A 13,410-nucleotide genomic window follows, 5' to 3' on the forward strand; every position below is an offset into this window, starting at 1 on the left:
AGACAGGCTGCTGATTTTTACTACCATTCATTCAGTGTGCAAACAGGCCAATAAACAAGAGCATGAATTATTTAGTACTGGGAAGTAGTTAAAAGCTTTACACAAGTTATGTATTAGCTGCTTTGAACCCTTGCTAAGTTTCTAATTCAGAAGAATTCTCACTTAACAGCACTTTTGCTTCTGTACAGATTTAAAGTCAGATTCTGCAACCACTTCCTTATCTGTGTCCCTTTTCTCATGTGCTGGCAGCATTAAGACCTGGCTGTCTCAGAGCTCCAGGGCTTAAATGCAAATGTTTGGGGCTGATCAGTAACATACTGCGAGTGCCTAAAATAGCTTGCAAAAGTGTTGCATAAAGTTATTTACCCGGTTCAAAAGCCAGCTCTGATGCAGACATTAGATAGAGAAACCAAAGTGCATCAACTGAAGATGCTTCTAGGAGAGGTCAACTGTTTGCAAACCCATGATTTTCAGATGGCAACCAGGAGTAGGGCTCGGTTCAGGAATAAATATTGCAGCTTTGTGTTGCCAAGAGAGATCGCAACACTTCAAGTGTCTTGTCACTTTTCAAAAGTTTCAGAATTAAGGCCACACTTAACATCCCCCAATGCAACTTTGAGGGCAACAAATGAACTGTAATGCATTGCAGAAAACAAACAGCTCAGTTCTTGAGATGAGAGTAAAAACAAGGAATTGAGATTTTGAAATCTAGAACAAGGAAAACAAGTCACACATCAACAATTTCGCTGACTGTTCTAGGAGTGCAACCACACAACTCTAGCATGCTTCCTGAAAGAACTGAAGGTCCTGGAACAAGATGTGGACGAGAAGTACAAGCGACATGTTATAAATATTGAGAAGAATCTCGAGGATTTTAAGGTACTCAATCTTTTACAAGTGCTATCAAAAAAAAAAAAAAGGAAATAAAAAGAAAAAAGTGTTTCACCATCAGTGAAAAACCATGCCAGAGTCAGTGTGCTTATGCATGAATATCTGTGTTATCAGCTCATAAAAATACAGGAGTTTGTACAAAAATATGCTAAGATTAACCATGTGAAAACATATTTTGCATGGTCATCTAATACAGTAAAATAGATTTGAGCTCTACTGGTTATACAAGCCAACATTTAACAAAACATTTTCTTTACTGAATCATGCAAAGCATCTCACGCTGAGAAAATCTTGCTTTTAGGAGCATAACTAACACTTCCATAGCAATGACTTTGAAAACTGTGCTGTAAGTTTACGACCCAGGGATGGGTCCAGGGATGAATGCAGTACACCCTGACATACTACTCAAATAAAATCCATGGCACAGAGACCCTTGTAGCATTTTAGGAGTACTCTTCAGGCTACAAATACTAAGGGCTGTTTTTCATTAAAGGAAAATCTTTACAGAAGCTGGTGTATCATTGTTAAAATCAGCTACCAAGAAAGTTATCACCAATCAGTAAAACTTTCTGTATTGCAGGGCCATGCTTTCTCAAACTCAACATGCAAGAAATGTGAAGCCAACGAGAAGAAGAAGTTTCCTGAATTTCGCCAAGAAATTATCAGTTTCCTACAATTTATGCAGAGAGAAATTGTATAATCATTTTTATTTTTACTGCTAGATTATTTATTGAAGTATTTAATCCTGAATAACTTATATATTTTGCCATATTTTGGCATACTACTAGCTTGTTGTCCATTTTAGGACCACTGAATGTTCTTAATGTGGGTGGTCTGTTCTAAGATCACACTTGATCCTTTCAGTAAGCCCTAAGGGCTCAACGTTCTTTGGAAAAGTCATTCATTGTTACTTTGTCAACAACCTGAGACAGCTATTTATTGAAAAAGCTATTAAAAGTTACTTGATTATATTTAATAAATGTTGCAGACATATAAAAACCATGTCTAGAGTCTTCTTTGTTAGGATACTGTCTTTTTAATGGGTGACTTAAAACTGTTTTGTTAAAAACACACAAAAAACCTCAATGAAGCATTCAGCAGCATGCAAGTGTGCGAGTTCAAGATTCAAAGCAAGACTCCCTGCAGATAACTCTAAGCAATATAAAATGCCAGTATATGCTGGCATACAGCACAAGCTATAGAGTACCAAATTGCTTCCTCTCAAAAAAGAAATCTTTTTTTCTGAGCTGTATTATTAAGCTGCACAAGCTTCCTGCAGGATACATTTTTCTCATTGGTGTAAGCAAAATACAAATTTCTCAAAATTCTTCAGATATAGGGAAGCATTATGAAAACAGTAACACACCTGAAATAACAACTGTGCAGGTAACTGGGGCCCCAGAACAACAAAACTGAAATGAAGCTGAGGATGAATGTATAAATCCACACGAACACACTGCTCTGTCAGAAATCCTTCTGTGGAACCTCAGAAATGTCCTTACTCCCAAGGCAGATGGACTCAGTTATGTGACAAATGAATAATGTAAGAGCATTTTTTACAGCACAAAAGCCCCAAGTGACTACTAACAAGACTATAACTGATGAAAGTGAGCCTGCAACAGCTATCAGCTATCGTGAAGACTTTGATGTGCTTTCCTGATAGGTGTGGTATGGACTACTACACCTTACACTTAAAACCAGACTATCAATGAAAAACCCAGCAGGTTCCTTGCATGCTGCAGAGAGAAAATAAGCGTTAATGACAGCTTTCTGCTGGGAAACTGGGAAAATACTCACAGTACTGCCGTCTTTTTCACTACTCATCTTCTTTTCCACCGGTGAAGGAGTGCTCTGACCCCACCCACAAAGACTCAGGAAAGTAAATACTGTCAGTCACCTCAGCCACAAACAGATAAACTCCACCCTCTCTATTTAAAGCAGAAGACAGTAGTAACAAAAAATACCAGAATACAGTAGGATACAGAAGATGAGAAAACAGGCAAGAAACTTCTGCAGAAGAATTCCTGGTCAATCTTTGTAGAAAAATCCTTCTCTTTACCTAGATTTCTTCTTACTCCAAAAATTCTTTCTGCAGCATGCAGAAAGAAACAGCATCACACACAATACCTGGCTTTGCAACAAGCCTCTTCCAGTATCAGCTCAGACATTCGTCTGCAGTGCTGCTGCAGCTCTCAGCAACCAGAGGGTGAAAGAGCAGTTTTCATTAAAACACAATTATCTCAATAAATGAGGCTTCCTTCATTACTTTCTTAAGCACAAGAGCCCTCAACTTTGGCAGTTGCCTAAAACCTACCCTGGAGTCAGTCTGTGCAGCTGGACATCCCACACGGAATAACCAACACATTTCCCAAGTCCCTAAACAGTAAGTATTAGTTTAGGCAGGAAGAGTCATATAGTTCAGAAAGCAGGAAAGGATGGTAAAGAGATACTCACCCATGCATCCATTAGGAAAGGCAGCAGCTGGGGCTCACTAAAAATTTCACAGGCACAAGCAGTGCGAAATTACATACACTTTTTTTACCATTTAGTTGGCACAAACTGCTTTGGAGCTGGGCTATTCTGAGACACGTGCAGGTTTACAGCCATGGGAAGAGGAGGCTGTGCCTGTCCTGGCTCTAGTTTTGGGATCACCACATCACTTCTGCACAGTAGCCACGATCTGCTGTGAATTTTCAAAACATGCCCTGCTCCCCATGTAGCACTTCCAGCAAGAAGTTCAAGACATTTTTTCAAGGAAATACTTGTATCAAGACTGCTGGCACAAAGAGCTAGCTGAGGTGTGAAGAAGGTGCTTGTGCTGCACATGGTTATGTCTGTCAAATCTACACCTAATTATAGGTAGGCCTGCAATTCTTCAACAGCATCTGCAGGATCAGCTTCTGTATTTGCCCAAGCTTTAAAAGGTGTCTTTAAAGGATGTTAAGAGCATCTGAAAATGCATAACAAGGTGAACTTTACTAGACATACTTCCCCCTGTAAGTTGTAAAAAACCCCACAGAACCCCTTCAAATAGTTATAAAAACTGATTTCCTGAGCTGCCTTCTCCTGCTTGATTGCACAGCTCTAGTATGAAAGTAAGATATATGACACGTACTATTAACATGCATTTGACATGACAGGGGTATATGCATGTGGCACATGACATTTATGTGACATGCACCTGAGAGGTGAACAAACGTATGAAGTCTGAAACGTGGTGTGACATGATACAATGCATGACAACACTACACAGTGCATCAGTCCTGCAGAGGCAAAACCAGCTGTGGGATTGTTTTTGCCCCAAAATCCAGGGACATGGGGCAGGTAATCCAGAGATGGGGAAACACAATTTGTACCTGAAGGGGATTTGATTTCTGGGTGGTAGCAGTCTGTAATGCTGAATTGTGTGATACTGTATGCATTGTATGTACATCTAGGATGGACAGAACCTACAGTGATGGACTAAATTAACTCAACCCACAGCTTGGAGGGAGAGCCATTGACTATGGCAATGAGGAGATCTGTATTTGTATGCAAGAGGGATGAATAATGTTCTGGTCCCAGGCAGGACAGGGTTAAGTTTCTGCAGTATCCAGGAGATATCCTGCACAGCCAAGACACAGAGGTCATTCAAGATCACCTCCCATCATTACCAGGGACAGAGGAACGGGATTCACTTCCAGAGAGGAGCTCCTTCTGGTTCAGAAAATGGTGGAGGGAACTATTGTCTATTATTGGGGGTTTTTTCCCCCACGGGAACCACTGCTGTTTCCAGTAAATTGTTCTTATCTCAAATGCATGGCCTTTGCCTCCAAATCCTCCTCTCCATCTCACTGCAGGAGGGAGGTGAAGCAAGAGACAGGAAACAGAGAGAGCAGCGGTTTGGAGAGTCTCAGTGAGGGTACGGAATTCAGAGTACCATTCCTAAAGGTCACTGTGTGTGACTCCACCTGTGTGAGTCAGGCAGAGCTCCAGCAAAGTGGAAAGAACACTCCCACACATCACCTCACCCCATATCCACGTGCACATCCACTCTTCCCCTTGGAGCTCGGCTCTTCTCAGGCAGGGAGGGGAGAGGCTGAGCTCAGCCACAAGGGGCTGCTGATGGTGCTCACAGGCCTCTGTCTCCTCTGTGTGCACGTTGGGAATACAGCACTGGAACTGCAGCGCTCTTGCCTCTCTCAAGCTTGTAGCATGACACATTTTGGAATTACTGAAGTAGCTGAGGAAAACCCTGGAAGCAACATTTCTATGCTTCCATTTACTAGCTTAGAGCATGCTGCATATGCTGGTACTTAATCCAAGGACAATCCAGATAAAAGAACTGGACCTACACTGGCACCATCAAATTACTGCTCAAGGACACAGCGAGCATGTCCAGCCAAACACATCCTTTTCACCAACAAACATCTCTCTTCCTAAGGCAGCACCCAAAAAGCTCAGTACTTGTATGTATTTAAGGCTTCTGGGTCACTACAGGAAACACCTTGGTGCCAGTATCTCAGCAGAAGACTAAGTCCACACAAAAAATAATCCAGAAATGTATAGAATGCAAACACACGTATAGAATACTATGTTTATGTCAGATTTGACACGTAAATCACTTCCCGCAGCTGTATATATGTATATAGGAATAGCTAACACATTGTCAAGGACATTTATTGAACTTTTAACACTCCTGCAAAAATGAAACACTGTGCAGTAGCCTGGAATACAGCAGCCATTCCCAAGCATTCTTAGGAAACATTACAGAACAACATTACAGAACAAGCAGTGCCACAATAAACCAAACACCACTGCACAACCCCCCAAAGTTAAGGGACAGTAATGGGAAACAAGAAAGCACATTAGCCAAGGAGCAAGTAGTAACAAGTCAGCAAGTTCCAACAACTTGTAGATCAGTGAAAGGTCATCCTCACAGAAGACTCTACGTATTAGTCAGAAGATTAAGGAAAAAAACACCAGGAGGAGGAACATCTTTGAGAATCCTCTAACACTAAGAAGGTGAAGCATGACTACAGCACTACCCTCCCTATTCCTGATGTATGAGAACACTGTGGAACTCCCCACTCTTGCATGATTTACAGAAATCATGGAACATAATCCAAGTGTACTGTCTAACTTGAACACACCACTGTTCACAACATCATGCCAACACCAAACATGGCATTTAACAACACCCTCCCAACTGCTATGTTCTTAATAGGACTTAGAAGGAAGTAAATTCCCTTGTGACAGGCACCAGGTTACTGTGTAGGCAGACAATTTCACTTTGGGACTTGTCAAAGCAGTGATGAAGTCATCTGAGGGTGCGAAGCCCAGCTCGTCCATAAGCACTAACATTGATGGGGTCTGAGGCAAATCACAAAAGCAGAAAAATCCCATGTTTCTGGTAACTTCTGTACTGAAAATTGCACTGTTTTCTTATTTACAGCTTTGACACCTGCATTATGCCTTAAACCCACTACCAGAACCAGTAATTGTCACAAAACAGGTGACTAACAGCTGGTCATTCCAGGTTTCACATTTGGAAGTGCAAAAATCACTTTTTTTACTCTTCTAGCACAAACAACAAACTATAAGCCACTTGGCAAATTCACACTAAACAAAACTCAGGTTGCTCATTCCTTTTTTTCCTGAAAGACTCTTACAGTGATATGCTTTTTCTAAAAAAGAAATCCAGCTTTTACTTTTTCTTTTTTTCTTTTTTAAAGTATTGAGAAAGACAGGAAAAAGAAGAAATCAGTATCTAGAAATCCTGAAACTATCAGGAAAAAAAAACATGTTAACTCCATGGGGTGGAGATTTGTACGAACAGGGGTGAGGGAGCTGAAATGAGGTGGCACTGGGCTGGCAAGGCAGAACAGATTTACAAAGCTGTTGGATACTCCTACCTATGAGAAAACATCCATTTTGGGAAGAGACTGAACTGTAACAGGTGGTTTAATGACTGCATTTAAACTGACAAGAAGCAGTTCTTCCTGTAACTACAAACTTAAAGTTGAACATTTTACTACTCAGGAACTGTGTTTACTGAAACAGATCATTCAAACTGACTTAACATTCAATCCACCTCCATCAATCACTGAACTGTTCAATGTGTGGAGACTTCACAATCCACAATCCATAACCGTGTTGCTCCAAGTAGTTCTGCAGCAAGCTTTTAGCTTCTTGGTACAGCTGAGACTTAATCTGTAAAAAAGAAAAAAGAAAAAGTCTGGAAAAAGTCTCAGGAATTACAGTTACAGAGATCTGCGCTCTTTGCCACCAACACGCAATATAAGCACAAGCACTGTAAGAAGTGACACCCGTCCCAAAGGTGTCAGCTCACCTTTGCCTCATGGTATGTGGTGAACTGGAGCAGATCCCCCTGCCCTGCCTCCCTGGCGAGCATCCTGAAGCGGCTGAACATGGCGGCCTTGCACAGCCGGCTGGCCAGGCAGGTGCCGCTGCGGAACGGGGAGCTGCGGGGAAACGGATGGAGCTCAAGGACAAACTCCCTTCAGGGACACTGCCCTGCGTTACAGGGGCTTTTCCTCCCTCCTAACACTCTGTGAATGCCATCACGCTGGCACTCATCTCCATGAGAATCCATCCCAGTCACAATCCTAATTAGTTTTATGCATGGTGAAAGCTCAAATGTTTTCGCTGCTACTGGCAGTGGACTACAGATATCTCCACTCAGAGAACGGTTTTCTTCGGTATCTTGGTCTCTCACTGTGAACTTACAAGATCTCTAAAACTTCACCTCATCACGGGACGCTTTCAGCTAACACAGGAGAGAATTTCTCTCATAGCTTAAAAACTGAATACTCCAATGAACAGCACAAATCCATTATTTCCAACAAAATGAAGATAAATGCTCACCTTTCAGTGGTTTTCCCACTTAATCCATCCACAACCTCCAGGGATGCATCTGACAAAGTCCAGTTCAAACTAAGCGACCACTGGTTCAAATCTGTTTGGATTGGCAGTGCAGCTTTCACCAAGTAAATATGAGATCTGTTGACCAGGTAAGGCACGGGAAGCTTTGAAGTAAGCTCATCATCAAGACGCTGCTTTATGGTTATGTTCAGTCCTTTTGTATCCTTACAACTTCCACCTCCTAGTAAACATGACACGCTAAGTCACATCAAATTTAAAAGTTAAAAGTGCAGATATTTCTGCGTTCCTTATCTATTATAGTCATTTTTTCACATAAAATTCATGTTTGTAAAAATCAGTTCCAATATTCAATTCAAAAAACAAAAATGATTTCCCACTTTCTTCTCCAGAGGCACCTTTATTTTCACTGGATGCTTTCTTTTCCTGAACCACTGTTTTTCACCAACTCTTTATGCTCCCTGCAGAAGACACCACTAAAACATAACTTCAACCTTTCAGACTAGAAAATATGCTATGAAGTTTGCCCACGTCACTTCACTTTATCCAACAGCATTTCTGACTGCCTACTAAATAAATACACTTTGTTCCACTGCATCTCAAGGAACAATTCTGTAATTCTCCAAAGAACTCGTGGTTCAGTTCACGCTTTGTAAACTGCAATCAAACTGGAATAGGAATACACACAAACCCCCCACCTGGAATTTGCACTGAACATACCCACAAGAATGTTGCTGATGTACACGGGCTCGATGAAGTGGCTCAGCAAGGCTCCCTGCAGACCAACCACTTCCCACTTGGTCAGCTTGTCACCAGCTGACATGCTGCTCACTCTGACAGTCTTGGGGGGACAGCAAACAGCCAGGTAAATCCTGCCTTCTAGAGCAACATGCAGACTCAGCTCTTCATTGGCTTCATAAGCAGATATAGACTGGGGACCGAGATGCCTACGGCAGGACAAGAGAATGGATTTCAGCGGGAAAGCACTCTGATCAGAGATTACAGTAAGTGGAATCTAATGTTGCTTCTCAGAAAAAAATAATCAGTAGATCTAGGCCTTGTATTATCTTCAGCGTCTGTAATTCTAAGAAACACCAGACTGAGCTGCTCGAGTGCCTAGAATACTTAAATCAGTATTTAAACAGGAAAGAGCCACTCAGTCTAATCTTAGCCACCAGTTGTGCCCACATTAAAAAGACTAGTTGCAAACAAGCTGTTACTTTTTTGTCTACTCACACTCTAACAGAAGTTACTCATGAAAAAACTGCTGTAAGGTTCTTGAAATTGCCTTTAAAATTAACTCACACGGTGCTTCAAAATATTTAAACACATAAGGGAGACAAACCAATGGTTGCTCTGAAGCAAAACAGTTTTTCCTCTTAGTTACAAAGGGGAAAAGCAGAGTCTTTGTTTAATTTCAAGGCTTTTTGTACTCCAACCCTGCAGTGCATACAATGGCATTAAGTGATTACATCCACTTGCTCAGTGGTAAAATTCAAGACTTAATACTATTTTAATAGTATCTTGGGAAGGGGGTTAACAGGTTATTATCTGTAATAAACAAAAGCTCATCCTATAACCCATGCAGAAGTTTCTTGTATCATATTGAGCTGTATCTCATAGTTATCACTACTACCCTGTACATTAGTGTTCTCAAAACGAGATAAAGATTCACCTTCCACTATATCTCAGGAAATGCCATGGTACTTACACCTCTGATTTTATCTGTGCGGTTCCTTTTGGAAGCTGGTTCATGTAGAGAGAGAAAGTTATATTTTGCTTTAAGGTAAGCAGCTTCGAGCCTGGTGCTGTGCAAAATATGGATCTCTCTGCGTTGGCTGGATTTTTGTTATAGAACAGCAAAAGATGCCTGTACAAATACCTAAAAGAACAACAAATTGTACGTTTTACGCAATATATAATCTAGATGTACGTTTATGTTGTTATAGATTATTTATTTGTCCACATAACTATAAAATCCAAGTGCAGGAGTAAAACTGAGCCAAACTGGCTGTAAGGAAAGGATTTGCAGAGACATTCTCACCTGAGCAGGGAACGCCTGGCAGTGACAATGGCATGGCTGTCGTGCAGGAGCCTCCCGCAGGACTCGAAGCGGCGGCTGTAGTTGCATTCTCCTGTCCCCAGAGCTACCACCTCATGCTGCCCACCTAAAACCACAGATGGTGGCAGGTTCACCAGGCCTGGCTGCCCACCAAGCTCCTCCCACGCCCTCAGTGCTCTGAGGGAACAGGTTTCCCACCCCCAAAGCTCACAATCAAACCAGACTTGCCCTTTTCAATGATGAAGGCGGCCAGGGAACTGCCGCAGCTTTGGTACTCGGGGTGTTGGGAGGTCAGGCGGTTAAACACTTCCTCGAGCGTCTGGGAAAGTTTTTGATAGATATGCTCTCCTCCTAAATGGAATAATCCATCAAGATTTCAAACTTGCAGGTAGGGGCAAGGAACAGACATGAGCAGCTTGCCAAATTATAACCCTGAACACATGGTATAAGCACAACTACACGTAATTTCAGTACTCTGAAGATCCTCAGGGTTAAAAAAAGCTCAAAACCACCTAAACACCTGGTGTTTTTATCATCCACTATAACAACAACAGATATAGCCCAAGTCTGAACACTTACTGCACACTAGCACAAGAAAGGACAGAGAATACTGTTTCTATTTCTATCAGATGGACTGGTGATGGAAATTTGAGCAATTTACTCAATTCAAACAATTTTCTGAAGAATTTTTCAAATTTTCTTTTGTAGAACCAACCTAGTATTACTAGTTCTTACAGCTTTCAAATATGTTTAAAACAACAGTAACAACACAGAGATCACTAAATGTATTAAAAGATTAGTACTTTTAAAAATAAACTATTTGCTGGGCAATTTGAATCAACAGAGAAAACAAGACTATTCCTTACCAGTCCTTGAAACACAAGCAGAATTTGCTAGAGGTCGGAGCTCACCAGGAACACAGGAAAAATCTAAGAATTTAACAACATTGTGAAGTGGGATGGACATTCCTAATTTCTAAACACGAATCTCACCCTATTTCCAGGAAATCAAACTTTCCAATTCCATATGAATTTTCTTTTCTGATTCTTAAGTCCTTGTAAGCTTAGAATGATTCAGGCTCAAAACACAAAAGACGAAATATTACGGCAACTGAACTCTCTTGAGAGCAGTATCTCAGTGGGGAAACCTTTTAATCCTAACAATTCAAACCCACTCAAGATGTACTTTATATTGCTGTACCTAGTGATTAGTAAATCAAGTGCAACAGCAACAAATTAATTCCTTCAGTATTCCTGGCATCAGTTGATGCAATTCTTAATCCACAAATTACAAAAATAAAAACCAGTTTCAGAACCAAACTACAGACTTGCCCCAAGGATTCAAAAAACCTGACAGAGGTTGGTACTGCAGCATTTAATTAAAACCACAGATATTTTGCATAGGACACTGTTAAGCCAAGCATTTCAAGTTCTAATGAAGTGTTGCTACAATATTTACCTGAATCTTCGAAAGACTTTGCCCCTGTGTTCTCCAAGTTAAGTAGCTCAGCAAGAGCCAGTTTAGCTGCATTTGATTTAGACTCCTTCTTGTTCTTTCCCAGCCCAGTCTTGTAGCAAACACCATTTATCACAGCACAAAAGGCAAAATAAGGCCTTATGACATCACCTTTAAAGGGGAAGAAAAAAGCAGATGCAATCAGTGAAATTATTTTAAAGGTACTTCATCCATAGCTTTACATCCTTATAATTCCTAAAATAAATACAAGACAAAACCACAATTTTGGCAAAGTACAATTGTCATCCCTCACCTCCCCAAAATTTTTGGCAGCTTTTGCTTCATGCACTCTTTTCACAAAGTTCTGGTAACAGCCATAATTAAACATAATTCACCCTATTTCTGTAGCACCTCATCCTGAGAAACAGCTGTGGAGGCAACAAAAGGGCAGCCCAAAGCCAACATACGTGGGGGCAGTGCAGTCAAGAGTAAAAAGGTTCAGCTGTATCAGCATCATCAACTCAGATAATCTCAGGCATAAGCGAATACTACTTAATTTGGCAGCAGAAGTATTTACCCGGCACGCTGGTTTCTTTCAGCTCAAGCTGCAGATCGTGTATTTTGGCAAACATATGCAAGGCAGATACCGAGTTTAATGCTCCCATTTTGTATCTTTCAATCAAATCCAGGTCTTGCTCTGAAGGAAGGGCTGATAATGTGGCGGTGTCTGCTCCTTTAAAAAGAAATGGTCCTTAAAATTAAGAAGAGAACTGAACATGCTCTCTGAAAATCTGCTTACAATAAATGCTTTTTAGATGCTTCTTAAAAAAAAAAAAAAAAAAAAAAAACAAACACCAAAAACACCAAAATTTACTGTAGAGCATTACTGCTTTTTACTGAACCCCATATCAGCAACAAGAGCAATTCCAAAATGGTGTGTACATCTTCTTTCAAAAGCATCAAAGCTTTTAGTTGTGGTAAGTCCAGTAATCTCTGAATACAGACAGGTATCACAAAAATATACAACATATATCCCCCCTCCTCTCTCTTGTAAATCAACAATCAAATCGAAGTTGCTGATGGCAGATACCAAACAGTGGAACCTGTGTTTTTCCCACACAAAGCTGTGCAGCAGTAGGGCTTGCTGTTGTAAGACACTCTAAGAGTTTCAGCAACCATTGGATGGATCAAATCATCAGCTTTAGGGGTGTGATATACCCAAGCACAACCACTTCCCAGCCAAGAACGAATAGAATTCCACTTTTAAGAGTCTTAATAGGTGCATTTACCTCAACACATCAAAGTGAGGCAATTCAAAATACATCCTCAGACATCTCAAATTGCAGTTAAAACCCTTCGCAATGTTATTTATGAAAACTCATGCAGCAGAACATATTCTATATTTTGTCAAACTACAATACTTTTAATGTTTAACTTGAACTTTATAATTAGGTAATGCTGCAGACTACACAGGCCACCCTACAACAACTGGCTAAAAAACTTCCAGCACAAAAAAACTTTAGAAGAAGAGAGACAAGTTTAAGAAGATGCTAAAGTAAGAAAATACAGCAAAGTTAGATAATAAAAAGCAAAGCTACTTTTAATAGCATGAACAGCCAATCCTGGCATATAAACTACATACTATACCTGGATTTTTCATCACCCCTGGTTCACTGCACCTCATAGAAGGTGGGGGATTCAGCCGTGCAGTCCCAGGCTCGGAGAGATCCTTTGAAATTGGCTGGCTGAGAACCTCGGGCGGCGAAATCCTCCCGGGCGCGTCGTCGAAGGCGAGCATTGCTGGACCCTCAAGGCGGCCACTGCTGCTCGCCATTTCACAGCGACCTAAGGAAACTTAACGCTGACAGTAATAAAGACACGCTGCAAAACCTCTGCAGTTCCCCTGGTCGAGAGAGAGAAGGTTTTCTTCTTCTATTTCACAAGAACACCAGACACTACTGGCCCCGGCCTGGGGCAGAGCCCAGACCCGGCGTCCTCCCCCGCAGGGTGCCCACTTCTCCCTCCTGTTAAACCACCCGCCCTCACACGGAACGCGGCTCTGCCCTCCAAGGACACACCAACTCCTGAGGGAATGAGGCGAACTAAAGCAGCAAAGCTGA

The 13,410-nt window shown here is 41.3% G+C and overlaps 1 protein-coding gene across 1 annotated transcript; it reads right to left on the bottom strand.

Moving 5' to 3' along the window:
• Nucleotides 1-6,309: 6,309 nt before the first annotated feature.
• On the bottom strand, nucleotides 6,310-13,124 carry ADAD1 (adenosine deaminase domain containing 1). Its single transcript, XM_066316858.1, has 11 exons — nucleotides 12,938-13,124; nucleotides 11,868-12,020; nucleotides 11,294-11,461; nucleotides 10,702-10,764; nucleotides 10,064-10,186; nucleotides 9,818-9,941; nucleotides 9,485-9,655; nucleotides 8,494-8,720; nucleotides 7,759-7,996; nucleotides 7,223-7,355; nucleotides 6,310-7,083 (listed from the first exon to the last, which is right to left on the bottom strand). The coding sequence occupies exons 1-11, from the start codon at nucleotides 13,122-13,124 to the stop codon at nucleotides 6,970-6,972; spliced, it is 1,701 nt and encodes a 566-aa protein (XP_066172955.1). The 3' UTR covers nucleotides 6,310-6,969.
• Nucleotides 13,125-13,410: the final 286 nt, after the last annotated feature.

The sequence above is a fragment of the Sylvia atricapilla genome, chromosome 4 (assembly GCF_009819655.1).
Source record: "Sylvia atricapilla isolate bSylAtr1 chromosome 4, bSylAtr1.pri, whole genome shotgun sequence".
Lineage (NCBI taxonomy): Eukaryota > Metazoa > Chordata > Aves > Passeriformes > Sylviidae > Sylvia > Sylvia atricapilla.

Bases quoted from the DNA above. Each gene is read 5' to 3' on its own strand.
- ADAD1 (XM_066316858.1), bottom strand. From the start codon at position 13,124: ATGGCGAGCAGCAGTGGCCGCCTTGAGGGTCCAGCAATGCTCGCCTTC. The intron at 7,997-8,493 runs GTATGTTCAGTG...CATGTTTACTAG, and splicing joins CATCAGCAACATTCTTGTGG to GAGGTGGAAGTTGTAAGGAT. The intron at 7,356-7,758 runs GTGAGCATTTAT...GTTTCCCCGCAG, and splicing joins AGTGGGAAAACCACTGAAAG to CTCCCCGTTCCGCAGCGGCA.